The sequence below is a fragment of the Drosophila montana genome, unplaced genomic scaffold (assembly GCF_035044405.1).
Source record: "Drosophila montana isolate Dmon_TW-CO22-7 unplaced genomic scaffold, ASM3504440v1 contig_3438_1, whole genome shotgun sequence".
NCBI lineage: Eukaryota > Metazoa > Arthropoda > Insecta > Diptera > Drosophilidae > Drosophila > Drosophila montana.
Window position 1 is genome coordinate 12,533 of NW_026998322.1, and position 27,934 is coordinate 40,466.

Genomic DNA, 27,934 nt, shown 5'->3' on the forward strand with positions numbered 1-27,934 from the left:
CACTGCACGATAGGAATTGCAGCGAGTTAACAGATAATTTTAGTACCATGATGTTAGACAGTTTCGTTCTCTCTCTCTCTCACCTTAACATGACCATTTGAGCGCAACATACTCCAAGCCCCAAAACGTTTACAGCATGTTATGCGTCATAATTGTTGTTGTTTCGGCGAGGTACGGACGTGTTTATGCGGGTGCGCAGCGTGTAAATTTTGATTGAACAAATCCACTAATTAATAAACATTAACATCGTTGCCATTAATTGTTGAATACGAATTGCGTCTAACAGCATTTTGAAAGCGCAACTGTACAAGCACCTGTCGTTGTCTTTCTCTGAGTAGGAGTCGTGCGCGCGTCGCTTAGCTGCAGTCGGAGACGGAGACGGCCACAGTTGAATATTTAAAAGTTTACCCGCTTGCAATTAGTGAAAAAGTGTTAACTGTGTGTTCGTGTGTGCGTGCGTGTGTCTGTGTATATATATATACGAAAATCAGCGACGAAGCAAACCAGTTAGTTGCCATCCAGTTGTAACAGATTTTTGTTCAAATCTCAGTAGCTTTGCAGTGTTAAATGTTAATCCTGGCCACACACACACATACCCAACAATAGTTCAAATAGATTCCAATTCTTGGCAAATAGTTTTTAAGCTGTGTTTGCCAGCCGATCGCTATGCGAAACTAATAATCGACTGTATCAAGTGTTGCTAAATTCTAAAAATCTGTGTGTCCCCCGATTCCCACTCAGAAAGTGTACTGAAACAGCGAGAAGATGAATAAAACTTGTGCCCGTTGCCAAAAGGTGGTTTATCCCATTGAGGAGCTCAAATGCCTGGATAAGGTGAGTGACAATTAACAAATTTTCTATTTGCAACTGGAGGGAATACAGGAAATTCAGTGTTTTATGTTTTATTTTATGTATTGGCATTTTTTTCTTCTTTCAATTTTGCTCCTTTGTTTTATGCCGCTGCTTCGCACTTGTTGTATGCGCGCGTTAGAGCGAGACGGCTATCTAGCCACATGGCCACTGCTCTCATTGATCATGCGTATCGTTTGCTCTCGTGTCCGTGTCCGTGTCGCTTGTTTGTTGTTTCTGTTTATTATCCTACGCAATTCGTGGCCTGTTGTTGTGGGCGCAGAGCAGCGCAGCGCAGCTTTAATAATTACGAACAACAAACGTGTGCGAATAATAAAACAAAAAGTTGTTCGGCTAGTTTGCTGCGGCTGCGCAGCAGATTTTGTGTATGCTTCTTGGAATTTAGTTTCAGCTAAATAACGGCACATCAATTTCATTCCATTGACTATCTACATACATATGTGTGCGTGGGTGTGTGAGATTGCGCGGGTGGCTGCTGCTGCTTGTGCATGCAACAAATTTTTCAATTTTCGCCAACTCAGGAAATTGAAAATTGCTTTTAATTTGCGTCGCCGCTGCTTCCGCTACCTTTCTCTGCCTCCTGCCTCTTCCCTTCTTTCGCAATTGTCTGTGCCAATTTGCGTAAATTTTGCGTATGAGCAACGATGACGACGTCGACGCCAACGAACCGTTGCAAACTTGCAGCGCAGCTTTTGATCTCTGCTCTCTGCAAGCAATATACATATAAATAAGAAACAATCCGTTGACTGACCTTGAGCACATATTTCGTTTCCAGTTTGGCATTCTCTCTCACACACACACACACGCAGTTATTAGCTTTGCGGTCATTGCGTTGCTTTCTTCTTGTGCTTATTGGTTTATGCTTAATTCCAGTTTATTTTTATTGACCGTCCGGCTGTCTGAGCTGAGTTCTCTTTGCGTTCCGCCTTGTATACATTTTCGCCCTTCAAGCTTGTGTAGAGTTGATTTGTTGCCCACGAACTGTTACTCGAAATAGTTGTGGTGAGATTTGAAGCTCTTCTACTCCAAATAGGTAAATACATGCATAATGTAGGTACATATGTGTGCGGAAACATACTCAGCTGATAACGGACACAGACAATTGTCATTTCATCATTCGTCAAATTCCATTCGAAAGCCTTGTTGTAATCAGCTCCAACTATCAGCAGCTGCGATGTGTTCCACATCACTTGCATCTCCCCCTCACGCCCCACGTCCGCTGCTCTTAAGCGTTTGTCTAATTATAGTCAAGAAGCGCTACACGCTCTCTTGCGCTCTCATGTCTGACTCTCGGTGCGTCTAATTTTAGCTGTGGAGTAATGAAAACTATTTAAAGTCTACGAAATGAAGTCAGTTATAAAATATGCGCGAGGCCTAATGGAAATGTTGAAACGTGTAAATATCAACTCAAAGATTTGAAACTTGAGGAAACTCGAGACAACAAGCTGCAGATATTTATGTATCTTACACACATGTGGGCCAGACAAATAAGTCGAAATCTACTTTGGGCCCGTTGCATTTGTTTTCATCTCGTGTTTAACTTGCCGCCCATGACTCGACTCTGTCAGTCCGGGCATTAGGCTGTTCACAAAATATGAACAATTGTATTTCATAACAATTCTTAGATAATAAACAATTTGACTCATAGGCGTTGTTTAATAAACAATGGAAATGTTTTTCACTTAAAATTGAATTACAACTTGGCTTTTATGACGCATATTTTCAGTGCGAATTTCGCAATAGTTCGGTTTCAATTGTCTCGTCAAATATATATTATATGAAAAAATGAAGCATACGATTACCTCATCAATTGTATATGGAAATATATAGAACTCAGAAATTAGAACCTGCAAATAAGAATTGGAATTTACAAAGACTCCAGTCTAAAGTTCTTATTTAATAGAACACATTTTAAAAATTTGGTCTAATTCGAAAAAGGGTATTTCACCTTCGGGTTTTCTTAACTTTAAATTTAGTTGGCAAAAGGAGCGACTCATTCCCCCCCCATTTCCAACCGTTTCGTAGTGAAAAGTTTTGTTCCATTTCCTTTGCGGTTGCCGCTCTGCACGTGACATATCCTGATATAGAAATCGATACTCGTGACAGGCAATAAACGGGCATTTTATACCAATTATCTCTGCACACACAAACACACACATGAGCACACACTGAAAAGTTTGTCTTGTAAATAAAGAAATGCTTTTTAAATGCCGTTAAAGTTGAGCAGCGCTGCTCGCATTTAGCTGCCGGCGCTTTGTTAATCGATTTTTGATACCAAACTTCACTCAACTTGTCGCCGTTGTCGACTCCGCAGTCGCAGTCGACGTCGCTGCCTCTGTCTCTGTCACTGCCGTTGCCAATTTCATTTATCTGACTTTTTATTTGGCAAACACACGAATGTGTGAGTTTTAGTTTTGCCTGCTTTTTGAAAAGGGGTAATACGAATATATGCAAATTTGTGTGTAACGCGCAAAAATAGAGTATAAAGCATATATATTCTTGATCAGCATCGGGTAGATCTCACGAGTTTCGACTGACATCGATAAATATCGATTTGAAGTTGCGGTTTTTTGATAGATCTTTTGCATGTATGCACGAATGTATGTTAGGGCAGCGTAAGCTTGATTACAGGGTATCCTCCTGGTCGATTGGACTCGCCTTCTCGCTTGTTGTTGTTGCTGCTGCTGTTTTGCTTGGCTGCGGCGGCTGCCACGACATACGATTATTTTATGCTCGCAACGAAAGTAAATGACCTCTTTGTTGTCAGCCCAGGGGGGGAAGGGAGGGGGTCAGGCGGCAGGAAGCGGGCTTAACATTTTGGCCAATTCGTGCAGTGTGGCACGAGTCGGCAGTTAGTGTTGGGCGAAGAGTGGGGCAGCAGCAGCAGCAGCAGGAGGCAGGCGGCAGCGCAACGAAGCGCAGCGTCAAATCCAAAAGCGTCCTCCATTTGCTGCAACTTCGTTTGGCACTTACCGAGTTGCAACTGCGACTGCAGCTGGAATCGGTGGAGACACCGATGTCGTTGCTGCCCCTGTCATGGCACACTTTTCGGCCTGTCGCTTTGTTGAATGTTTTAATTTTTGCATTTGCCCCATGACAAATGACTACAGCGACAAACTTGGACGGCGGCGCTGACGAGAAAGCCATCTTCAGCCCAACTCATGTTCCTTCTTGCCACTCTTTGATGCTGCCACAATGTGCGGCACTTGAAAATCGTTTCCGCTTTCGAATTTGCCACAAGCAGAAGGAACAGAATGTGAGGCTTTTGCTGCACAGATTAGTGGCGGAAACGTGACACGACAAAACATTAAGCTAAAAGAATTTTAAGAATATTTTAATTATCTGTTTTATGTCAAATTAAAACAAATTAAATAAATATATATAATTTAGCCAAAAAGCCGCTTCATATTGATTAAACTTTTGAGCGTGCGTGTTTTCAAATTGTTATTCGTGTTCATTTCGACACGCGCCCATCACTAGCCAAGACAGAGCAACAGCAACAACAACAACAACCACATTGACAATGACAATAGTTTTTATTTATTTTTTCTTCCACTCTTGACTGGACTCTCAACTCTGAAAGCGAAGTTCACTTTTGCATGACAAACCATTTTCTGAGTGCTGCCCTCTGAATGTTGCCCCCCTCCTCACTGCACCCATGCTCCCTTCCTCCCCTCTGCGCAGGCACTACTCTGCCTTCTATATGTACAACATATAGACAGCCTCAGAAAAGGGCGCTGCAATTTCATAAACAATTCAGGCATGAAAATAAAAGTGGTCAAGCAGCGGCAGAGGCAGCGGCAGCAGCTGCAGCGTCGTCTTTGACTAATCGCTGCTTTGCATCTCCTTATCTTCATTTCCTTTCTCACACACACACACACACACATGCTTGTTATTTCACTTTGTGCTTTGTTTTGCTGCTGTGAGAACTTTTTGCGGCATTATGCAATTGATGTGGCAGCTTTTACCTTGTCCTCCTCCTGCTTTCTACTTCTTTTTTCTTCTTCTTTTCTCTCCCACTCACTTTCGTTGCACCTCAATCAAAGCCCAAAGCCCGACTTTCAGCTCATCTTTTATGCTCCAATTTCTCGTAATTAGCCGCTTGGTTGCAACATTTTGCAACCTATTTGGCGGCTGCCGATTTTTACATTTGACAAAAACAGATTTCGATTGCCAAATGAAAAACAAAAGCAACGACGAGTTAAGGTTTGTCCTACGAATTCCCAAGCTTCCAAAATGAACCCATTTCTTGATACTAGTTTTCATTTGCTAATTATTAACTTTTTGGATTATGTTTGCAGTATTTTGTTGTTATTTTTTAAATACTTTTTCATATTTATCCTACGGTCTCACCTAATTTGATGTATTAACAGTTATAATGTTTGCATATAAATTTCTCCGCCTTCATTAAAATGGAAATCTTAAGGGCCGCAAAGGTATTTGGTTTGCTAGGTATACAAATGCATACACACCAATACACACACACACACTCACATAGATTATTGCCAGACAAGTTTTCTATGCTTGAATTGTGTTTTTTTCTTTTCATTTTGTTGTTGCATTTTAGCTTCGATTTGCTTTGGTTTTGTGGCCCAATTTTTGCATTGAAAATGTACAAAATAAAAACGAATTTCTTGTTCAACTCTAGAAGTGGAAGCTGGAGTCTCAAAGTGGAAGTCGAAGTTTAAATTGCTGCTGGGCAAGCTTTTGGGCACGGACTTTTAGTTATTCGCCTTGGGCATTTGGGGCTTTCGGCTTTGGGGGCTTTCCCTCAATTAAATGTTTCCCATTGTTATTTTTCAGCACAAACATTTTGACTAATGACCAAAACTAACTGATGAACGAGTCTGTTGTGTGAATTGAGTTTCTGTGCACATATTTTGGCTACCTGTCTGTCTGTCTGTCTGTCTGTCTGTCTGTCTTACTGTCCCACTGTCTCGCTGTGAGCTTACTGTTTCCGGCCATTGATATGTGGGTCAGTTCACTTCGGTCTACACTCTGCTGCATGGCGCTTGTTTCTCCCGTGAATGCATTGGCTTTGTCTTACAGTTACGCAGATTCTTCTAGTCGGAGCTATCCAACACTGGCCCCTTGGCTGCCATTCGGTTCGCTGTCGCTTGTTTCCTGTCATTTCTTCTGTTGTCGTCTTTTAATTGTTTTTACTTCTACCCCCTCCCCCGTCCCCCCGTGATGCCGCCTTGTTGTTTTCACATTGCTTTTGTTGTAGAATTTATGTTAATGCGCATTTGCTTGTAATTTGTTATGCCACTCCCATTTTGGCGACGGGGCAAGACGGCTGTCGTCGCTGGCATTGCATTTACTTGACCTCGCTCCCCTTCCTCTGCTCATTTCTTTGTTTAAATTCAATTGATCTTTATTAACTCGAAGCGGGGTGGCAATCTTCGTTGCGGCTCATGTAAAGTGGCAACCCTGGCGACCCCTCGTTGCGGCTCTTTTATTTTTGAAGCATTTGCATGACTTGGTGGCATCCATCGTCCAATTGATCCCCGCATGCAGCAGCAGCAGCGGCAGCAGCAGCAGCAGTCGCATCGCATCTATGTTTGGGCTCTCGTTTTGTATTGTCTGTGCATCTGTGTGAGTGCTATTTATAGCTGTGCATATGTAAATACATATATGTATATATATGCATTTATATGTGTACACATGCATGCTTAGCAATAACAATTTCCAGCTCTTTGGCTCTTCAGTTCAAGTGGTTGCTTGACTCTCGTCGCCGCTGTCCATCACTTGAGGGTTTTCTCGCCTCCTTCTCCCACTCCTCCTTCTCTCTCTCACTCGCACTCGTACTTCACTGTCAATCATGAAATTCAGCTTTAGATCTCTGGTGCTTTTGCTTTTTACTGTTTGCTTTGCTCCAGTTTTTGTCTACCCATTTTCAGTCCCCCCGCCGCCGCCGCAGCTGCTAACCCACTGCCATTTGTCACTTCATCAGCAAAAATTAATCGTCTCGAATTCGGTTTTTCTTTTTCGTATTTTTTGGTCTCACAGCTTTGCAAATCTCGTACATTATTCAAACTCTCCCCCATCCCTCTCGCTGCTTCACACCACATTCCACAGACAGTCGCAAGCAGCTGCTCCACATTAGTTTCAGCCGCATTTTGCTCCAAATCTAAAAGTTTTCCCATTGTGTCTGTTTGGCTTGTGTAAGCTGCCGTTGTTTCCCCCCTCCCCCGCCTTACGTTCCCTCTCTTCAAATATTAATAAGGCGTCATGTGTAAGTTTGAGCTGCTGCATCAGAAGCTTTAAGCTAATTTGCAAGCTCCCAAGATGCTGGCCCACCTCCTCTGGGCTGGTTACACCTCGTCCATTAGCAGAATGTAGCCTTAAGCGTTTGAGGCAGTTTAATTCAATTTACGTTGCGGGCGGCAGCGCTAATTATGTATATACAAAACACAATAAGAGGCTCCCGCAAGATGCACACACACACACAAAGAGAAAGGGGCGGGTGGGTGCAAAACTTTGCTAACTGATTGTGTGCATATTTGCAATCGGACTTTGGCATATATTTGCATATGGAACAGAGAGTTTTGGAAAACGCAAATTCAAATAAAACTTCGCAAGTGACAAGCTGCGCTCTTTAGCTGCATGTGTGTGGTGTGAGCTTTTGAGTTGTTATAAATTAAGCAAACAAATGGGAAAAAACGTCAGCGCAAAGCAAGGGGTGCATGGATATAACGGCATGCTATTGACTTTGCTAATTGACTAAAGTCGGAGTGAGCAGAAGAAGAGAGTATAGCGACAAATTGGTGAGCGAAAAAGAGACACACACACACACAATTTGCAAATTTCGAATGTGAATAGAGCGATGGGAGAGCGAGACAAATACCAATGACTAGTATGTGCATACGGGAAAACGGGAAACTAAGCTAAGAGAAATATGATCGCAAAGCACAAAGAGCTTACGCAAGCAAATAGAAAGGAGCATGTGAACTTAACGAAGAAGTATCGATAGGTTAAACGAAGCGATAGTTCAAAATGACTTCATATAGAAATGGGTTAGGTTGAATTTTAAATGTTAAATTAATGCTTATTCTTAAATCAATTTATGGACTTCAGCTTAATGTAGCACACTTTGAGTGCAGATAAATCTTTCAAATGCCACCATGTTCTTGAAATGCATTTCAAAATACACTTGTGCACCAATTTTTAAACATTCAACAAGAAAGCGCTGCCCAATTGTCAGTTGTCAGAACTCTTGCACAATGCAAACAAAAACAAACAGTCGAAGCAGCTGGAACGAGACAAAAAAAAAGAAGCCAAAAATGCACAAATGTGGATGGCTTTGTTTTGCTAGGATGTCCAACAAATTCTATGGGGCCATTCAATGTGGGCCAATGGTCTTAAAAGAATTGAACAGCAGCGGGAGACCGACCGAACAGTAGGAAGTTATTTTCATTGTCTAGCACTCCAATCTTGAGAGCACAGAGAGAAACGTTTGACCATTTACATACAACAACAACAACAACAACTTCGACACCAATTCCACCAGATGATGATGATGATGATGATGCTGCTGATGCTGATGATGATGATACCGTCGAGACTGAGGCTGAGGCTGACAAGTTGGTCCGAGGTGGGGGGAACTAACCCGTCTTTAAATGCTGTTATGTATCTTTTAACTGGCGATACCGTTATGAGTGCTATTCAGCCGAGTAAAAATAGAAAAGAAAAGAAAAAAACTCTTCTCCCATACGGCAGATACTCAACGATGATTTACTATTCGACCCGACCCGTTCCCGATGCGTATGCAGACCATGCGAAGCCACAAAAAGCGAGAAAACTTAATGAAACACTCGCACAGCGACTAGATAAAAGGCATTTGCTATAAAAACACACACACAAGAGCAGCAAGTCGAAGATTGAATACCCTTGCGGATATTTAGAGTGAGACTGTTAATATACAAATAACTCGATTTCCAGTACGATAAAGTAATTGCCTCTTGACAATGGAATAGAATCTGAGGTTGGTTCAGATATCTTGAAAAATAAAGAATTGATCATGCATGTGTACTACTATCTGACTCTGTTAATACTGATCAATAATGAATATATATATATATATATACACTTAATGGAGTCGGAAACATTCGCTCTTGTCTCAGCCACAATTGAGCCCGGCTACGTGACATAGTTATGATACCCTCGGCCAGGGTATACAAGAAGTAGCTCCAGCGTTCGACCCGCAGGTCTCCTCGACTCGCCTCAACTCGACTCGGCTCCCGGTTCCAGCTCCAGGGTCGTATTGCTGCACTGCTGGCAGTTGGCTTAGCTCAGCGAGAATGTCGCCTCCAGCGCTTGGCATTGCTCCCGAGTGAGTCACTCGCTCTTTATGTGTGTTGAGGTTGATGTAATGCCTTTTTATTGTTGACGCAAAAAAATAATAATATTAAAAAAATAAAAATAAAGATACAAAACGCGACACGGAAAGCAAAGAACGCCAAGCGCAGGCAGCTGCTCCATCAGCGCCTCAGTTGGTGGCCGCTTTTTGCGCTGGCAATCAAGAGGGGCGAGAGAAGGGAGGGAGGGAGGGGGGGGGGTAAATTAATAAACAAATTATGCGGCATGTATCTCTGCTGTACATACAACAAAACTGGCGTATCTATCGGATGCGAACGTGCAAATATGCGTTTAAATTGAATTCATATGTTGAATCACAAGAGTCGCAGACGATCCCAATCGATTGTTTTGTTGTTTGGGATCAGGCAGAAACGCAGAAACGAGCGTTAGATGCTTGCATTGTTGTTGTGTGTATCTGTGTATCTGTCAGATACAAATGCAAATTCTGGCGAAATGTGTGGGGTCTGCGGAGCAAAAGTGTTTGCCAAAGTATCGCAAATGGTTTTGTATACCAAATGTACGAAATTAACGAAATGTGATCAACAAATTTGGATGGGTTGAGGGGTAAGAAGAGGAAGTGTTGGGGAAGAATAAATAAAGATATAAAGTACGTGCAATAAAAGAAAATCACACTGTAAACAAGAGCTTGTCGGAAAAACAAGACAAGACAAAAGGAAATACTTGAAGATGCGATTGGATATGAAGATATTCAATTAGATTGAGATATGATATATAAAACTTTTCTGTGGAATATCCGGAAACTTTCTTGTTATTAGGTTAAACCATAAGATTCTTGTGCATCGACAGCAACCAGGAGATTTCAGGAGCTGACTGAAATCCTAAATCATCTTCTTCGCACTTCTCATACTTCTCCACCTCCAGCCAGAGGCAGACTTTATGCTGGAACGAAAAATACCGCTAAATAGACTGCAGAAGTTTCCAAAAATTTATATTTTTGCACATTTTGAGCATCCAACAACTCAACCTAACCTCACTTAATGCCCGCTCTCAATCAAAAGAGAGGCTCATTAACTTCTTGCGGCTGGAAAATTCCAACGTGCTTCGCGTAAGTGTATTGGAATGCAATGCCATTCCAATATAACATTTTGCAGATAAACTATCTCTCACTCTTTATCATTAAACACATAAATGCGACAAATATTCGCATATTTTAGTTTGTTTTTCTCCACCTCCTCCCCTCCCCCTCCTCTGGGCTACTGTTTGTAGCCGTGTTTTTTGAGAGTTGAGTATCTAATTTCTGAGACAGTTTGCTGCCCGGCCCGATTACGTCATTTCGGGGCCTGTCAGCTGTGGAACTGTAGACAACATTTTGAATGTGCAGATACAAAGCAACAGATACAATGTACACACACACACACACACACACACAGGCATACATATACACATTGTAGTACGTGTAATAATTGCAAAACTCAACTGAGAGCAGTTCCAGTTACTCGAACAAAGCAAATTCAAATCCAAATCAAGTCGAGTGTTGGGCAACGTCAAGTTATTTATATGACAAACTCACCACACACACACCCCCTCCCCTCCTCCTCTCCCACACTCTCTCTCCCACTCCCTCTCTCGTTATCTAAACAAAAATGATATTAATTAGCCATAAGCTGGAAATGAACAGTTAAATAAAAAACTCAATTAAACGAAATTGAAAACAAAACAAATTAGAAACTTGTCGATCGCAGGGCGATACGAAGATCTTGCCTAATAGATATGTGTATATATATATGGGGAAGCAGGAAAAACTGTTATCGTGTGAAAAAGGGGGGGGGGGGGAGGGAAAGCAAATGCAATTGAAAGAAAAAGTAAACGCTGTTAAGTGAGAATTGCATAAGAAAACCATGCACAGAGAAGGGGAGCGAGAAGAGGCGAACACATTATTTAGACATTTAATTATAACATTACCAAGTTGAGACAGTTCCCACTGATCAGCGGATCGACTAATCAACTGATCAACAGTCCAGTCACGTCAATGGGGCAACAATTAAAACTATTTGCGGGCAGCAGCAGCAGCTGATAATGACAATTACGACTGCGAGCCAGACAGAGACAGAGATATAAGCTCTGCTTATGGCCGGGCCGTGCTTCGATCCAGCGACCACCCATATAAGGCCAGTCGGAAAGGCGACGCGTAACGGCATTTACCTCGCAATCGTTCAGCTTGGACAACTGTTGTTATTGTTGTTGTTGTCGTTCAGGTATCTTATGACAACAATATGACTCAACGCACAGCTCACATGATTCTTATAGCCATTTATGGCACTTCCAATTGAAATAACTGCTGCAACCACCTTGACCCCAATGAAGCGCCGCATGCCCAAAATGCAAATCCAAAATGCGACAGATAAATTCAAAATACAGTAGCTCGAAACTACAAAGATACAGCGAATTGTAGATGCCCTTACTATTGCTTACAACTGAGCTATAGATAGAGATTATGTAGAGTATTTGGTAAGAGATTGGAGTTTGTCTTAAGATCTTACTTAAAGTAACTTTGAGGAATTTAAAGAGGAATTTATATCAAGGCTCGGCTTGGGTTTTATCATATGAAATGTGAAAGTTCCACATTTAAAGAAATTAAATATTATATTTTTTAAAATGTATTTACATTAGATTCTGCTTCTTGCAAAGTCTTCATTCTTATATAAAGAGTTACCAATTATTCAGCATCGCATATTTGCTAGACTTAAAGCCCAACTAAAATTTCTTTTATATATTTTGAGATATTTTGAAGAGCACATTAAGATTCTTATACCCTCTCTTCAACATGTTGCCAGATATCGTCTTTACATGCCACACAGCAAAGCTGATGCCAAAATTCTTCGAGCCACTGTACACTGACTGCAAGCAACAACAACTGCCAACGGTTGTGTAAATGAAACAGAGCGTGCAAAATATATGCTTAAACCTGAGCGCTTTGAGGTGGGCTCAGACAGTGGGCGAGGGGCGGGGAGGGGCGTGGGGTTTGGGGCTCTCTGTGGAAGCCATGTTAAATTGACCAAAACGCGACGCAGCAAACTTGAACTTAATTTGGCGCTCTTTTGGGGCAGCCCGCACGACGTTGCGGAAGCTGCCAAAATAAAAGACAACAAAGCTGGAAACTGAGTTGAAGTTGGGAGTGTGTGAGAGAGTGTGTGTGTGTGTGTTCGTGTGTGTGTTTGTGTGATACACTGTGCCAATAGGAAGCAGCGGAAGTAGTTTAATTCTGGCTACGTTGCTTTCACTTCCGCCTCATCAGCTGCTCCCGTATCAGCGTGTGCACACACGCCGCCGCCGCCTACCCGGATTATCAACAGCTCTTCAGCATCATCATCATCATCATCATCATGATCATGATCAGCTTTAACATCATCATGAGCATTGTCATCAGGTTGAGCAGCTGCCAGTGGAAGTGGGTTTCGTTTACAACACACGACAAAAAACACGTGGGTCGCACAAGTGTGCTCCACTTCCATCTCCAGCTCCGCCTACACCTCCTCCCTCTCCAGTTGTACTCCATAAAAACAGTCTGAAGTCGCCTGTCTGCCTGTCTGTTATTTGAATTGTTTTTCACTAACAACCAACATTTAACATTTGATATATGTTTCCTTTTGGCATCTTCACCGGCAGATGATAAACGTGTGCCTTATGCCAAATGCCAGCTGCCAATTGCCGCCTTTCGAGAATTTCACATTTCGATTTCGTACGTGTGAATTCGGCTATTAGAAAGTGCTTTCTTAAATAAGAATTATTCAGAATTTAGAAGAAGTTGACTAATGTATATATTATATTACTTTGAATGTTCAAGATTATTCCTAACATTTATAATAATCATATAATTAAAACTTTTCTTAAGATATTGCTTAAGTATTCAGATAATACTCGAAATATATTGTTAGCATTACATTAGAATTTAACAGAAATGTTTGAAGGTATCCCAAGCTTGAATTTAGATTCCTCTGCGATTCGTAATGCACATGATAACCATTTCGTAAAAACAATTTGATCATGTTGTTCTTGACAACTTCATAAGGAACTAATTTCCCGAGGATTTCTTTTTTATCTTTGGGAAATTAATTGTACTGCAACTTTGCTTTGTACTTATCCTGACTTCCTTCTGGTTTTATAAAACTTTCTTAAATAACTTTTTATAAATCAGTTTTTTGCAAAATGAAATAAGTGTAGATCATTTTTTGTAAATATCACAATATAAATATACCAAATATGATTTATTCTAATTTTATTTTTGATCCTATGCAACCTTTTGTTTGCCCAACTCTATAAATTTCTTTTTTATTCAATACGTTTCCTGCTTTAAGCAAGTCGCATCATTTGACACTTCTTGTTGCTCTTTTTTCGGCTTGTAAATAGATTTGGTTTTGTTACCATTTCAGTTGTTGGTTCGTGTTTATTTGCCCATTGTTTCCAGTTGTTTGGGTTGTTGTTGTTGTTTGTGTGGTGTTTGCCCTCATTTGTCATTTTACTGGTCGCTTCGACTCTTGTAATCCAATCCGCAGCCCAGCGAGCTGCGTTCGTGTTCGCAGCTAACCATGCCAAATCGCAAATCCCAAACTCGAAACTCCAACCCAAGCCCAAGCCCAAACCCAAACCCAATTCCAACCCAGTTGGGTGCTTTATGGGTCTCTGTCTCGGCTGCGGCTGCGGCTGCGGCTCATGCCAATTGTTAGTTTTTTATTGTCGCTTTGCGGAGACGTTTAAAATGTTGAAAGCGTGCAAATTCGAATGCAAATTCAACACCTCTCGATATGCTTGACAAAAAAGCACCCAACAACAACAACAACAACAGGGAAAACAACGTGAAACACTTAACTTTTTATTTTTTTCTTTTCCGTTTTTTGTATTTTTGGAAATTGAGCCGCAAATTGAAAACCAAGACGAGAAGCGAGCGTCAAATGAAAAGTGGGTTAAAGCGAGCATAGAAAATGAAATGCACAACGCTTAACAAACGATTACCTCATGCACACACACACACACGTATACACTCATACACACTCACACACATTTTGTTGTGAAAGTGAAATTGAATTTTTGTGATGGTCATCAAAATCCCATCAAAGTGCAGCTAGATGAAAACAGAAGAAACGCTCGACTTATAAGAGATACTGTCGCATGCTCTCTCTCTCCCTCTACCCTCTCTCTTTCTCTCAATCTTGCTCATAAGGTATCCTACTGGTTACGCATGCGCCTCACGCGCAGCAACAACAAAATATATAACAAGAAAATGAGACAAAAGAATTGGTGAGGTCTGAATACCCTAACTTAATCTATATATTTGGTAGCTGTGGGATATAGAATGAGTATCTGGATTGTACAGATTGATAAATTTAATCAATATATAAAAAGGATCTAAGAATATATCAATCTATTTGATATAAGTGTATATTATAGATGTACAGAGACAGATAAATAGAAGACAGAGAGATATACATATAATAGGGATACCCAATTGGCATCCCTATTAATGTGCCTTCAGGCTCAGATTTGGGTCACCCAGAAAACTGTCTCTTTTAGTCGCCTTCTACGACAAGCGATGACATGCTGTGGAGGTATTCTGTTGCCCGCCAACCACACGGGTGTCGAGTCGAATGTACTATAAATACATATGTTTACTCTTATTGAAAGACTAGAAGATATAAACAAACCATCAAAATACGTTTATATGTATATAGCATTGGGAACGAAGCTAGGGAGGTTTCAGGTTCGAATCCCAAGCTCTCTTACTATCTTAGCCGAAATCTCAAGCTATTCAAAAAGAAAGTTAATCTAATAATTTGTAACTAAATGCACTACTAATAAATAATATAATGGTATCAAAAATGTAACTCATTTGAGTAATAAATTTAAAGTATATTTCCTATTGGCCCTATGCTAAACACAACTATAAATGTGTGTTATTTTTCACTGTAAGGGCTAACGCTAAAATCGTCTTAACTTTTTCAACTCAGTTAAAAAGTTTCGAGTCATCAACACAACATCATCAAGTTAAATCCGTTGATTTATGAAAACTTTGCTGGGTTACCGGACCCTTGTGGCTTACGGCATTCCGCACCGCTTCCAATTTCAGTGGAATTGGAATGTGGTTGCCTTCAGCTGCCCAGTGGGTTGGCGTTGGAGAGTGTTTTTGGCCAAACGGGTTTGCTCTCTCTCTCTCTCTCTCTCTAGTGATAAAATCGCAATCACTTCATTGCGTCTGGTTTGCGTCTACGCTATTGTGGTTGCCGTATCCGCTGTTTGTGTGTGTGTGTGTGTGTGTGAAACCAATTAACGCATTTTCTCGCATATTTCGCGCTGCGCCGCTCGCTAATCCACAGACAAGTTAATCGTTTGTTGACCTCCACCTCAAGAGTCCAAGAAGAGACTTTGTGGCTAGACCCTGCCATGAGGCAGGAATAAAACTCACAAATTTGCATAACACGCTGCCGTCGTCGTCTGTCTGAATCCGAGTCGCCTCTTTGCCATGACAATTGCCCTCCTTCCGCCTCGGCAACGCCAGCTCCTAGCCCGTCTGCTGAGAATTTGCAGTCCACACAAATTAGACGAAGGCTAGGCAGAAGTTTGCCGCAGCTAAAGCTTATCAATAAAACCAACTGATATGATAGCCAAGGCAGCTGCAGCCTGTGCAAAAAGTTGGCCTATAAACTATTCTTGGAATAAGCAGCTACAAAAAGTCTGCTCATAGATTCTAGTTTAAAGAATTCGCAAAAGGTTCTCTGCAAACAACTATTTTACAGGGTATTCAATTGTTATATAGTAGTTAGATCTATCAAAATTGTGTTAAACGCTTCTTGGCTTGAACTTTGCTTGTTTTATGCACCATATTACAGGGTATTCAAAAGTAGTCGAGGCTTGAAATCTTTCATCAAACGGTTTTTGGCTTGAACTCTGCTCATTTTATGCTCCATATTACAGGGTATTGTTTAGTAAATAATTGTCAGTCTGACATATTTTAAATGCGAACAAGTTTTTAAAGAACTTTTGCTCATCCACAGAACTTCCAAGTACTTATCTACCAATTTGGCCTGCCCCGATCCCGACCCCGACCCTTGGTCACACAACCAGCTCATCCAGCCAGCTTCACCCACCAGCTACCGCAGACCAAGACCAAGACCGAGACCAATTAGAGGCTACTAGAATATGCTCGTAAAGCCAAAAATCTTTTCAAGTTTTTTATGCTCATCTTGGTTTTTAGTTTTAGTTTCAGTTTTAGTTGCATTGCGCCAATTTAACAAGGCAAAGAACAATAACAGGGCGGGCAATGAAACTATACGAAATGAAAAGAACTAACCCCAAGACTACGAATGCCTGACTGAAGGATACCCTGTGATCTATATAGAATAAGCTACAATCAAGACTATTTTGAAATGAATTCACTTTAATCGCATTGAAGCAAGTTCGTAAAACCAATTAAAAGCTTATAACTTATATTAATAATTTTCCTTCTTATTATTCGTATTAAGTATGCAGATTCCTTGTGCTTGGTCCAACGTTTTAAAGGCCAATTTGCAGTAAATAAATCTTAGTTTAAATATGAAATTTAAGATGAACCGAATTTAAATTAAGTTCGACTTTTGTTTTCTAGCTTTATGTCTATGATTTAATCGAATTTCTTGGCGAGTTGTTGATTAATTACTTCTGCTTCCATTTGATACCTTTTCCTCTCTGCTCGATTATACCCACTCGGCATACGTATTATTTATGCAGGGTATTTGTACAACAATTTCTTATTATCGCATTAGACTGGCGAACAATTTGCTAACAATTTTCACTAATTCTTGTTCTTTGCTTTGCTCCTTTCCGTTTCAGACATGGCACAAAACGTGTTTCAAATGCACAGAATGCGGAATGACGCTCAATATGAAAACCTACAAGGGCTACAACAAAATGCCATACTGCGAGGCGTAAGTATTAACCGTTCATTCTAATACCCTAACCTAACCGTGGCAATCAAACCATTTTTATTGCGGATCTGTCAAGTTTAAGCGTCAGCTGGGGGTGGTGGGAGGAGGAGGGGGGGGGGGTGTTAATAGGCAGGTGCTAAACTCACCTTGACGTGCAATCGTCATTAGCGTCGTTTATCTTATCGCCGCCCTGTCCCGGAACAGATAAGCAACCAGCCGCCAGCAGCAGTTCCAGTGTATTTCAGTCCAGTTCTATGGAAATCTCAGCAACAGCTGTCCACGTGTCGGCGGCGACTCTTTGGGGCGACACTTGCCACGTGCTGTTGCCGCACGAACTGCTGAATTGCAGCTGCTAAAAAGGTGCGGAAATGCGGCGACACTTTAGTGAGATTCTCACAAACACAAACACACAAACAAACATTCAGTTGCAATTGCCCTGCAGCATTGCAGCAACTTTAACCCCATTCGCAACGCGATTTTTATACCCTGCAACCATTGAGTATGACTGAAAAGGGGCATCATGTTTGGGAACTATTGAATGTGACAGGTAGAAATAAGGCAGCTCCGACTTTAAGTGTATATATACTTGATTATATATATTTATACTTAATGGATATATATTCTCCATATCTAGAAGCCATATATATGTATATGTACTTGATGGAGTCTATATTTGGAGTATATAGATAATCAAGCATATACATAAATACTTAATGGAGTATATGTATATAACTGTAACTATATGTGAACTTGGAGTCTATGTATGGAAAATATATATATAATCAGAAAGCTTTATATACTTGATGAAGTCCGAGATGTCCTTTTCTGTCTGCTTATATATAATCAAGTATACATGTATATTATTTGATTAGGACAAGTCCGACTGTGATCTCCTCTCCCCCCCCAATATCATACGCAGAATGAGCTTATCTTTTTCTTTCCCAATTGCCTAATATCGATAAATATCGATTTTGAAACTTGTTTTTTTTATACAAATATTGAAAAGCTAAGAGTTAGGCACACCAAATTGGGTATTTAGGTCACTCTCATAGTGTATGGAGAATAATTATGTCACTTTTTGGATAACTATCCCGCTCCAGCTTAGATTAAAGAAAAACCCAATACTTGAAGATATCGCCTTGGTCTTAGGTATATACACACACACATCTATTTCATAATAAAGAACTGAAAAGTTCATAATGATCGGTCTGTAAATACCTTAGTTATGCAGGAACACATTTCCCATAAAGTTTTTGTTGTTTTGCTGCGAAAAAAGTTCCAATGTATGTGCTGCTTACAGGGTATCTCCTGGTCAGGCACTCTGCACTACAGCACGCTTGTACTTGTAGTTATCTCTCTGTGTGTGTGTTGGCAAGTGTGTGAAGGGGGGCGGCAGTCACTGCCACTGCCACGCCCCAATGTTATTGTTCTAAAATGTGTGCGAGTGTGTGTGTGTGAGTGTGTTTGTGTGTGTGTGTGTGTGTGTGGCACGCAGCTCAATGGAGCGTTCCCTTCTCTATGTTGTCATATTGTGAGCATTGTGTGCCCGCCTGGTTGCTGGTTATCCAGAGTTTGCCCCACAGCTGGCACTGCAGTGCGTGCACCCGTCCGGCAGTCCGTCAGTTCGTCCGTTTTTGTTGGCCTTGAGCCAAGCGGGATGCGAGCTGCAGCGGGCCATGTCTCTAATGCAGATTTATTGTGGATGCCACCGCTGCGGGAATAAAAATTCCATGCGGATTGAGTTATGCGTCCGTTAGCTTTGCTCTGACGCAGTGGCCAGGCAACCGGCACCAGCAACCAGGAACCAGGAGCTAGCACACCTAGCCCGATCCCCGCCAGCGGCCGATGATGTCATCTGTCTGCATAAGGCTGCTGCATTAGTATTTCGCCCAATTGGGGCGTGGCCGGGCTTCCGATTTAGCAACACTTTCACCTTTCACTTTGCAGTCATCGCCCGAGCCGTCGCCATTTGCACCTTTAGCTCGAACGCCCTTTTTTTCTGTGTGGGCGTGTCCGTCGGCACGTACGCCGGAGTCATTTTCGATTCACTCCCTATTTGGATTTTATAATTGCTTGAGAAGTTTTTCCAGCACTTTTCCTCTGACTGTGTGCAAGTTTCTCAGCCACTTTGGTGGGGTCAGCAAAAGTTTTGCCCTCCGTGGAATAACGATTGTAATAAATTATGTAGCATACACTAAAGAGATTTAAAGCGCCGGAGACATGCAATTATCAGTAGCAGTTGCCACATGTGGAGCGCCACTCGGAACTCTGATTTTAATTGGATAAGTCGAGTCAAGGGTTAGAACTGCGCCGCAGCACTGAAAAAAAAAAAACAGAATATCAAATGCAATGCCTAAATAAATATAATAATTATAATAAAAGGGAAATATCAAAGAGGGAAATTCATATAGCACTGTTTAAAATATGACTTTAAATCAAAAACAGCTCTTAATATGCTACACTGCACTACAAAAACGCAGCACATAAAAATACTTGAATTAAAGTGCAATTATTCAGCTATTTTTTTCAGTGTGCAATCAAATACTCGAGTCTAAAAGATAATAATTCATGAGAGTAGCAGCGAGTAAGGGCTGCGATTTGTTTTTCTTAGGGGGATAACTGGCAATTGTGGAGCTCAAATCGAAAGCTAATTGGAATGCGAAGTGTATTTCCTGAAAGTCCCCTCCATATGAAATTTTTGTTCAAGTTTTCAAGCCTAGAACATTTTGCAGCTGCTGTCCTGTAACTTTCGCTCCTTTATGGGCTCTAACCCAATTGTGTCTTCAAGGAAACGTGGACAGGAGGAGGCAGGCAGCAGGATAACAAAACACACACACACATACACACACAAAGGCTTATTCAGCTCATGTATCCATTACATTACCAGGTTCCAAGTTCCTACATTTAGTTGGAATTGAACTAGAAAACGAGTTGAAAGGTTTGTCGGCCTGCTTCCACATTTTTTCACATTTATTTTGTTTATATATATATATGATATATATATATATATATATGTGTGATATTCTTTAGCAGTTTTCTTTAGTTTTGTGTTTGGATTTCATCCATTTTTCATCTGAAAAAAAAAACGAGAGAAGACTGTAAACATCTGCACTGGCAGCCCACAACGAACAAGCAACATTTTCGTGTATTATATTCGCATCGGCACATTTATTTATTAACATAAAAAGCCAGTGAACCATGGCCCTGCCCTCCGTAACCAAAATCTCAAATCTCTCTGCAATGTGTGTGTGTGTGTGCGAGTGTATGTGTGTGCTGTGCTCCACATTCCTCAGCAATTGGCCATATGTTACGGCTTTTTCTATTCGAAAGTTCTTCTCATTTCGTTTGGCACATCAATTTCGCCTACTTTTTTTTCCACATTTATTTGGCTCACTTTCATTTGGAATAAAAATCAGCCCCATGTAGGTTTCTATATATATGTTATATAGATGTGTGCCCCATTAGTCGCTGTTTGATTACTTAAGCCGCATACAATGGTAGAAACCTTTTCAATTACCCAAAAAAAAATAATAATAAGCTGTAGGCCACTTGGCTGTGCCTCTTTTTATGCTAAACAACACAACGCGAACAATACGGAACTATACACAAGCCCCGATTCGATCCGTTGTGAGGTGCGTGGCCCAAATGAGCTGGGTGTGTCACCCAGTGCCCACCCCCCCCCCCCCTCCCCATCCTTCTACTCCTCAATAAGCCAAGCTCTTGGGAGGGGAATTAAAATCTCAGCACGCATCGAGCCAGGCGACGCAGCAGCCCGATGCCACCCAAATCCGATAATGCATTCGAGCTTCGAGCTCCACAATTTCATTTTGGCTTTTCGAGTTTTTCAGCCCCTCATAATTGACTTGCTGCAGCACTCGATTATAATGATGATGATTATGTGCGTTTAATCGCATTTCAATTCATTTTTACGCTCTGACCTGGCAATTATGCATAATCGCATATGTTGCCCCTTCCCCCTTTGGAACCCCTTTAAAGGATCTCCCTGAAATATATGATTTCCTTTACGAAATTTGCGCATTCCAATTTAAATGTTCTCTAACAATCGTAACATGAGTCCATTCCCTGTTATTTTAATTATCTGTTAATTAAACAATTTAATGTTTAATGCACAATTTGTGTATTTTTTACTCTTAATTTCCTCATGTCCTTTGTTGAGGCATCGCCTTATCAGTCCGCTGCTGTCACTCGACAATCCGACAGTCCGCCCGCCCGCCATTGATCCATTGCGCAAAATGTTAACCAACAAAGGGCTTGTCACAGGGAAAAAATTCCACAGCAATCCACAAATCACATGCAAAAATGTTGACATCAATGAATGTGTCTCCCCTCAACCCCCATCCATCTCCCCTTCCTCGTTCCATGTGTTGGGTTATTTGTTTCGTTCGTTCGTCTGTTGGTCAGCTCGCCGTGGTCTAGTTTCAGAGGGACAGACACACTGCCCGGTTGCTATCAACAGCAATTTACGTTTAAGTTATGAACAGTATACAACATGACATGCGACTGCTCAACCGACAGATTGAACGACTAACAGATGCTCTGCGGCTACCAAGAGACGAAAATATAAAACCATCTACGAAATATAAAACTTACATGTTATTCATGTTAATTCAGCTAACATTTGCGTAACATAGAATGAACCTGTTAGCGAAAAACAGATGTGCACTTAAAATCTAAAAGGTATCTTTAAGAAATATGAGTACTTAGCATATAAATATCAAAACAATCGGTTATTTATTGTACTGATGCAATTATTAACAGTTTTATGTAATTGAACATAACATAAGCATGTTATTAACAGTGCTAATTTGCTTAACATAATGTAAAAATGTTAGTGAAAAGTCTGCTTTAACAGCTCAAAATAGTTTCAGTATAAATCAAAGCTTGCACAAAATGTTTTATAGATAACATTTGCATAAACTTTATTTTTAACAGCGTTATGTTAATATAAACATGTTAGCTAAGGCCACAGCTGTTGCGAAAGTATATTTATAGTAATTATTAATTGCTTAGATAGTTGATATGTTCATACTTATTGATTTGTGGGGCTTTAAATTTCAAGCTACAGAGTATATCAAATATATCATGTCTTATATACACACATTGTTTATAGGATATTAAAAGACAATGGCAACAAAACTGTTTGCGTTGCAGCAGTTTGTTGCTGTGTGTGTATATTGTTTACAGATAAATTAAAATTCTTTGATAGTAAAAAGTAAAGTAGCGTAAACAAGAACAACAATAGTTGCATGTCACGCACAGCAGCTGCTGCTGCTGTTGTTGTTGCTGTCGTGCGTGTTGCTGCCGTTGCTGCTGCTGATCTATTGGGAACGTGCCGAGACATCCGTTGCTGTTGCTCTGGCCAATGCCGCCGCTGGCGCTTAAGCATTGTTATGTCATCATTGCCAGCTAACAGCAACAACAGCAGCAGCAGCAGCCACAATGTGTGCCACCAACAACAACAGTTGCAGCTGCACTCAGCCTTTGTTGCAGCATTAAAGCAAAGCTCGTTGCAACAGCAACAACTGGCGCTGCAGGCCTACATGCATGAGCGACCGGTCATTGGTCATTAAACGGCCTTGCGCCACACACACACACACACGCCCCCATCTGCCCCCTTCCCCGTGCCCCACCCACAGCTGACCACAAATTAGAATTGAGGGTGCGCTACGCCAGCTCTCGCTGTAACCAAACTAAATTAGCAGCTGTATTGGAATTTGCACAAATATTTATTAAACTAAATAATTGTAAGCGAAACCCATTCTTAAAGCTCGACCCAGCCCCTCCTCCAGCCACGCCCCCCTTTATTGCCCAACTACAGCGCCTGGCGACAGCTGCGTTCGATACGTACGATGTGTCCATAAATATTCTATAAGCCAATTTAGTTGCGCGCAATTACAATTGCAATATGAATACGGCTAAGAGAGAGCGAGAGAGTGAGAGAGGGGCATAGTGTAAAAGAGAGGGGGGGTGGGAGGGTGTGTTTGTTAAGCTAAAGAACGGCCAGGCAATGGGTTTATCAACCTTTTGCCAGTTGCTGCTGTTGTTGCTGCTGCTGCTGCTGCTGTTGTTGCTGTGGTTATCAGTTGCGAGTTGCAATCAATCGATCGATTAGCCAACTGATAGGTTAAAATGCTCGACAGAACAAACAAACAAACACGATATATACACTCTATATATGTGTATGTATGTGTGTGTGTGTGTGTGTGTGTGTACTTTATGATTACATATTGCGCTCGTGTGCATAGTTTACAATGTTGTTTGTTTGGCTTTGGTTTCCGCTTTTTTTGCTCAATTTTTTTCGCCATAATTAAATTGATGTATTAGTCCGTTGGGTAGCATTAATCATATATCGCATATTGCATTTTCTTGCTATTGTTCAACATATTTTTTTCCTATCAGCTTTTCGCACAATTACACACTGTGTCTGATAACATGGGTATTATGTGTTCTATTTCCTTTAAATCTGCAATTTGATAACATTCCAATTACACAACAATTACTCTTGTGGTTTTAATAAACAGCAAATAGCGCGTAGTCGCTTTTGAACTATGTTCAAAAATTGAAACGATAAATTAAATTTTCTATTTGTAATATCGAGAAAGGGAAGGGAAATGTGTTTTTATTATTCTTATCTTATTGTTAGCCATAATATTTTAAACACGGAAATGGCTGCTTTCCCTTTCTTACTCTCTGTGTTTCCCTCAAACTTGAAGTCCATCTTTGAATCGCATTATCTATGTACTTTTAACGCGCCTTTATATGCGATTCTCAAGAATTCAGGTAAGGTCCACCCATATTTTAGTCTTAGCTAGCGCGTTTATTTGCGATTCTTAAGAATTCAAAGTCCACCTATATTTATCTTTGTCTATTTGAATATTGCGTCTATATGCGATTCTCAAGAATTCAACTAAGGCCCACATTTATTTAATACAATTGTGGAGTGATTCATAAATGGTATTCTCTTATAATCCAGACACTTTCTAAAGATCGTTCAGCTTATGCTAATGCCAGCCCCTTTTTCAAACTGCCAAACACTTCAAGCGAAAATAAATGCTATAGAAATTAAGTTTATGCCACAAAACACAAAACTTTTCTTTGGCTGTGGTCGAAAATTGCATTTAGTTGCGCTTTAAACCGCATCATTCACTCGCTGCAACATGCATTAACCGTTAGCTGCCCCAGGGCTGAGGTTGGGGGAGTCAAATCAAAAAAGAAATGCGATCCCGCATCAAAATGCCACAAATGCTGTTTTAATTGATAAAACAACTGGCATGCAGTTGGTGTGTGGTGGGGGGTGGGGGAGGTCAGAGGTTCTGCACACGAAACTAAAGACGAGCGACGGAACATGCGTTCAAGTGCTGCCAAATGATATGCGCCCTGACCCCGGCGGCAACAGGGTGGGCGGAGCACCCGCCACAGCAGCAACATCAACTACAGCAGCAGCAACAGCAACAGATTTTTGTAGCTATTTCCGCAATGCAGCAGTGGAAATTTTCAACAGCAGTCTGTCGAAAAAACGAAAAGAAATAATAAAGTTGACCGGCGGCAATATGAACTTTATGCCGACATCTCAGCTAGCTTTTCATGCATTCCTTCTCACTCTCTATCCCCCTCTCTCTCTCACTATCTCTCTCTTGCAGGCACATACCCAAGGCCAAGGCAACGGCAATTGCTGATACGCCCGAGCTGAAGCGCATCGCGGAAAATACGAAACACCAATCGAATGTGAAATACCACGCTGACTTTGAGAAGGCCAAAGGCAAATTTACACAGGTCAGTTAATCGAGAAAATATGTGTGTGTGTGTGTGCGGTATTTCCATCTTGATCATCATCATTATAATTAACACTGATTCCTCGACAGGTGGCAGACGACCCGGAAACGCTGCGAATCAGGCAAAACACGAAGCACATATCGAATGTGGCATATCATGGCGATCTGGAGAAGAAGGCCGCCATGGAGAAGCAGCGCGGCTCTGCGGAGGTCTCCGACAGCAGCAGTGAGTATCCAATTTTCCACCGCTTTTCCGTCTCCCATCTCCATCTCTCTCCCTCTCTGTATTATATACATATATCTGTGTCATTTTTCATGGCAATTGCTGGCAATGTGAAGCTTTTGGCTACAATTAGCTTAAGTTGAGTTAATGTTGCTTTTTGTTTGGTTTAATTAATTTGTTTGAATTGCGTTTATCAGTGGAATTGTCGTCAATTCACATGCATTAAATGTGACTAAACTGATTAAATCATCATTTATTATGCTCATTAGAGCGCATAATGTGTGCGCACAGTGGTGCCAGGCTTATTTGTTTGGCTTGAAAAGTGTTGTCAACTTACAAATACATTGTTTACACACACAAATCAATTGCTCAACACTGATCCACACTTCATTTGCCACAACGCATGAACTTTGCAACACTGTTTTGCCTCATCCATTTTTCATCACTAAAACAAATCAACCCAGCTCTTCTTTCCACACCGTGTAACTAATATTGATTATGATACCCTCTTTTTTTTATCGTTTTTGCTTATGGATTTGTTTATCATTTGTTGCTCATTCATCAATTACAACAACAACAACAACAACAACAACAATTGCGCTCATAATTTGTGTGTGCTTTCTGAACTACCGTTAACCTAACGTTACACAACACTTGTACAACACCAATACCAACACACACACACAACCTAACACTAACTGGGGCAATGAAAAACTCGCTTTGTGCAGACGAATCGGAATATTTCTCTGAGCAATTGGCAGCTGAACAATTATCGCAATATGCACCCACAGCCTCGCCCATACCGCCAGCAACACTGCAGCAGCATCAGCAGCAACATCAACACCAACAACAACACCAACAACAACACCAACAACAACAACACCAACACTATGTGCAACAGCAACAACAACATACGCTGCCGCCGCCACCCATACAACACCAGCAATACAACACGGCGGCAATTACGCCCACATATCAACACCAACATCTGCAGCTGACACAGCAGCAGCAGCAACAGCAGCTACTGCAGCAGCAACAGCTGCTACTGCAGGAACTGCAGCAGCCGCCGACAGAGCAGCAGAAACAGGAGCTGCAGCAGCAACAGCAGCTGCTGAAGCAAATGATGATCAATTACAAGCAACAAAACCCGCAGCTACAGCCGCTGGCTGATCCATACGCACTCTACCAACAGACGCAGGCGTTGCGCCAGCAACAGTTGCTGCAGCAGCAGCAGCAGCAACAGCAGCAACATGCCATTAAACAAGCCTCACATCTGTATCCCACAGCAACATCGCAGCCACAACAACAACAGCAGCAGCCGCCACAGCAGCAGCAACCCACACCGCAGCAATCACAGCCGCAGCAACAACAACAACAACAGCAGCAGCAGCCGCAGGCGGTTAATAGCTACAATCAGCTGCGCTCGGCTATTTTGCAGAATTCACATCATCCCAGTGGCAATGCTGCGGATCAGTTTGATCATAGTCAGAACTCGGCAACGGCCTTGCAGCAGCAGCAAATGCAACAGCAGTTGCAGCAACATCACTCACAGCAGCAGCTGAAACAGGCGAGCCAGCAGCAGCAGCTGCAGCAGCAGCATTCGCACAGCAGCCTGTTGAACAACAATGCAAGCAACGGCAGCATTCACAGCAACAGCAGCAACAACAACAACAACAATGGCGGCGGCCTGGCACATCCGCATCCGGCCAGCCTCAGCTATACACAGCAGCAGCAGCAGCAACAACAGCAACAATCACGCTCGCAGGCGAGCCTGCACAGCAACAACAGCAAACATCAGCTGCAGCTACAGCAACAGCAGCAGCAGCAACAGCCGCAACAAAAACAGCAGCAGCAGCATCAGAGCAACACGAATGTGCAACAGTTGTATGTGGCACCCAACTACAGTCCGGTTACGCCCTCGGAGAACGCTATAGGCGCCAAGCTTCAGGCCAGCAATGGCCATTTGCCCGTCGTGGCGAGCGCCACTGCGCAGCAGAACAGCAGCAACAACATTGGCAAAATCGCCGACTACGATCCGTTGACGGATGGACCGAGGCCGATGCCCAGCACCGGACGTTCCAGCACAACACTGGTGTACAGCTCCGATCAGCGCGGCGCCGCAGGCGTGGGTAAGTAGCAGCAGCAGCAGCAGGAGATGGGCTTACAGGCTAGCTGGTAGTTCGGTAGCGCTCGGCTCAGCTCAGCTCGATGTGCATCCACGTATCATCTTGTCCTTGTCCCCCGTGTCTTGCATTTAGTATTGTGTGTGTTTATTGCCCCGCCCCCTAAGCCTAACATATGCTTTGCTCTGAACAGGTAACAGCGTGTATCCCAAGCGCATTGGCTCCATCACGGACATAGATCCCGCTAATGGCATTTACGGCTCGCTGAGCAGCGCCGAGCAGGCGCAGGCCCAGAAGCAGCAGCAATACTATCAGCAGGTCCAAATGATGCAGCAGCAGGAGCAACAGGTGCGCCAACCTCCGGCTTCACTCCAGGAGAAACACTCGCGCCAGGGCAACCTGGTAAGTAGTCAACCCAGTAATAGGAAGATAAGTTCGCTAATCAAATCGTTTTTTCCTCCTGGTTGCAGCGCGTCTATCGCGCCATTTACGACTATGAGGCGCAGGACGTGGACGAGGTTAGCTTTCGTGAGGGCGACGTTATCTTTGAGGTGGAATCGATTGACTCCGGCTGGATGACCGGGCGTGTGGAGCGCACCGGCAAGACCGGCATGCTGCCCGCCAACTACGTGGAGCAGGCGGTTATATAAT

The 27,934-nt window shown here is 42.0% G+C and overlaps 1 protein-coding gene across 3 annotated transcripts; it reads left to right on the forward strand.

The window, feature by feature from the left end:
- Window positions 1-163: 163 nt before the first annotated feature.
- Lasp (lasp) lies at window positions 164-27,933 on the forward strand. 3 transcript variants are annotated; one of them, XM_064691525.1, is made up of 8 exons: window positions 164-834; window positions 17,050-17,144; window positions 24,806-24,938; window positions 25,028-25,163; window positions 25,889-26,198; window positions 26,322-27,289; window positions 27,477-27,685; window positions 27,754-27,933. In XM_064691525.1, the coding sequence occupies exons 1-8, from the start codon at window positions 766-768 to the stop codon at window positions 27,931-27,933; spliced, it is 2,100 nt and encodes a 699-aa protein (XP_064547595.1). In that variant the 5' UTR covers window positions 164-765. The 3 variants fall into 3 exon arrangements, with proteins under 3 accessions (XP_064547595.1, XP_064547596.1, XP_064547593.1); XM_064691526.1 differs by having other exon boundaries at window positions 25,952-26,198; XM_064691523.1 differs by lacking the exon at window positions 25,889-26,198 and having other exon boundaries at window positions 169-834; window positions 26,447-27,289.
- The last annotated feature ends 1 nt before the right edge of the window (window position 27,934 follows it).

What these genes read in the sequence shown, in the direction of transcription:
- Lasp (XM_064691525.1), top strand. Translation starts at nt 766, where the DNA reads ATGAATAAAACTTGTGCCCGTTGCCAAAAGGTGGTTTATCCCATTGAG. An exon ending in GCGCGGCGCCGCAGGCGTGG is followed by an intron (nt 27,290 to 27,476) that starts GTAAGTAGCAGC and finishes TGCTCTGAACAG; the next exon opens with GTAACAGCGTGTATCCCAAG. An exon ending in ACTCGCGCCAGGGCAACCTG is followed by an intron (nt 27,686 to 27,753) that starts GTAAGTAGTCAA and finishes TCCTGGTTGCAG; the next exon opens with CGCGTCTATCGCGCCATTTA.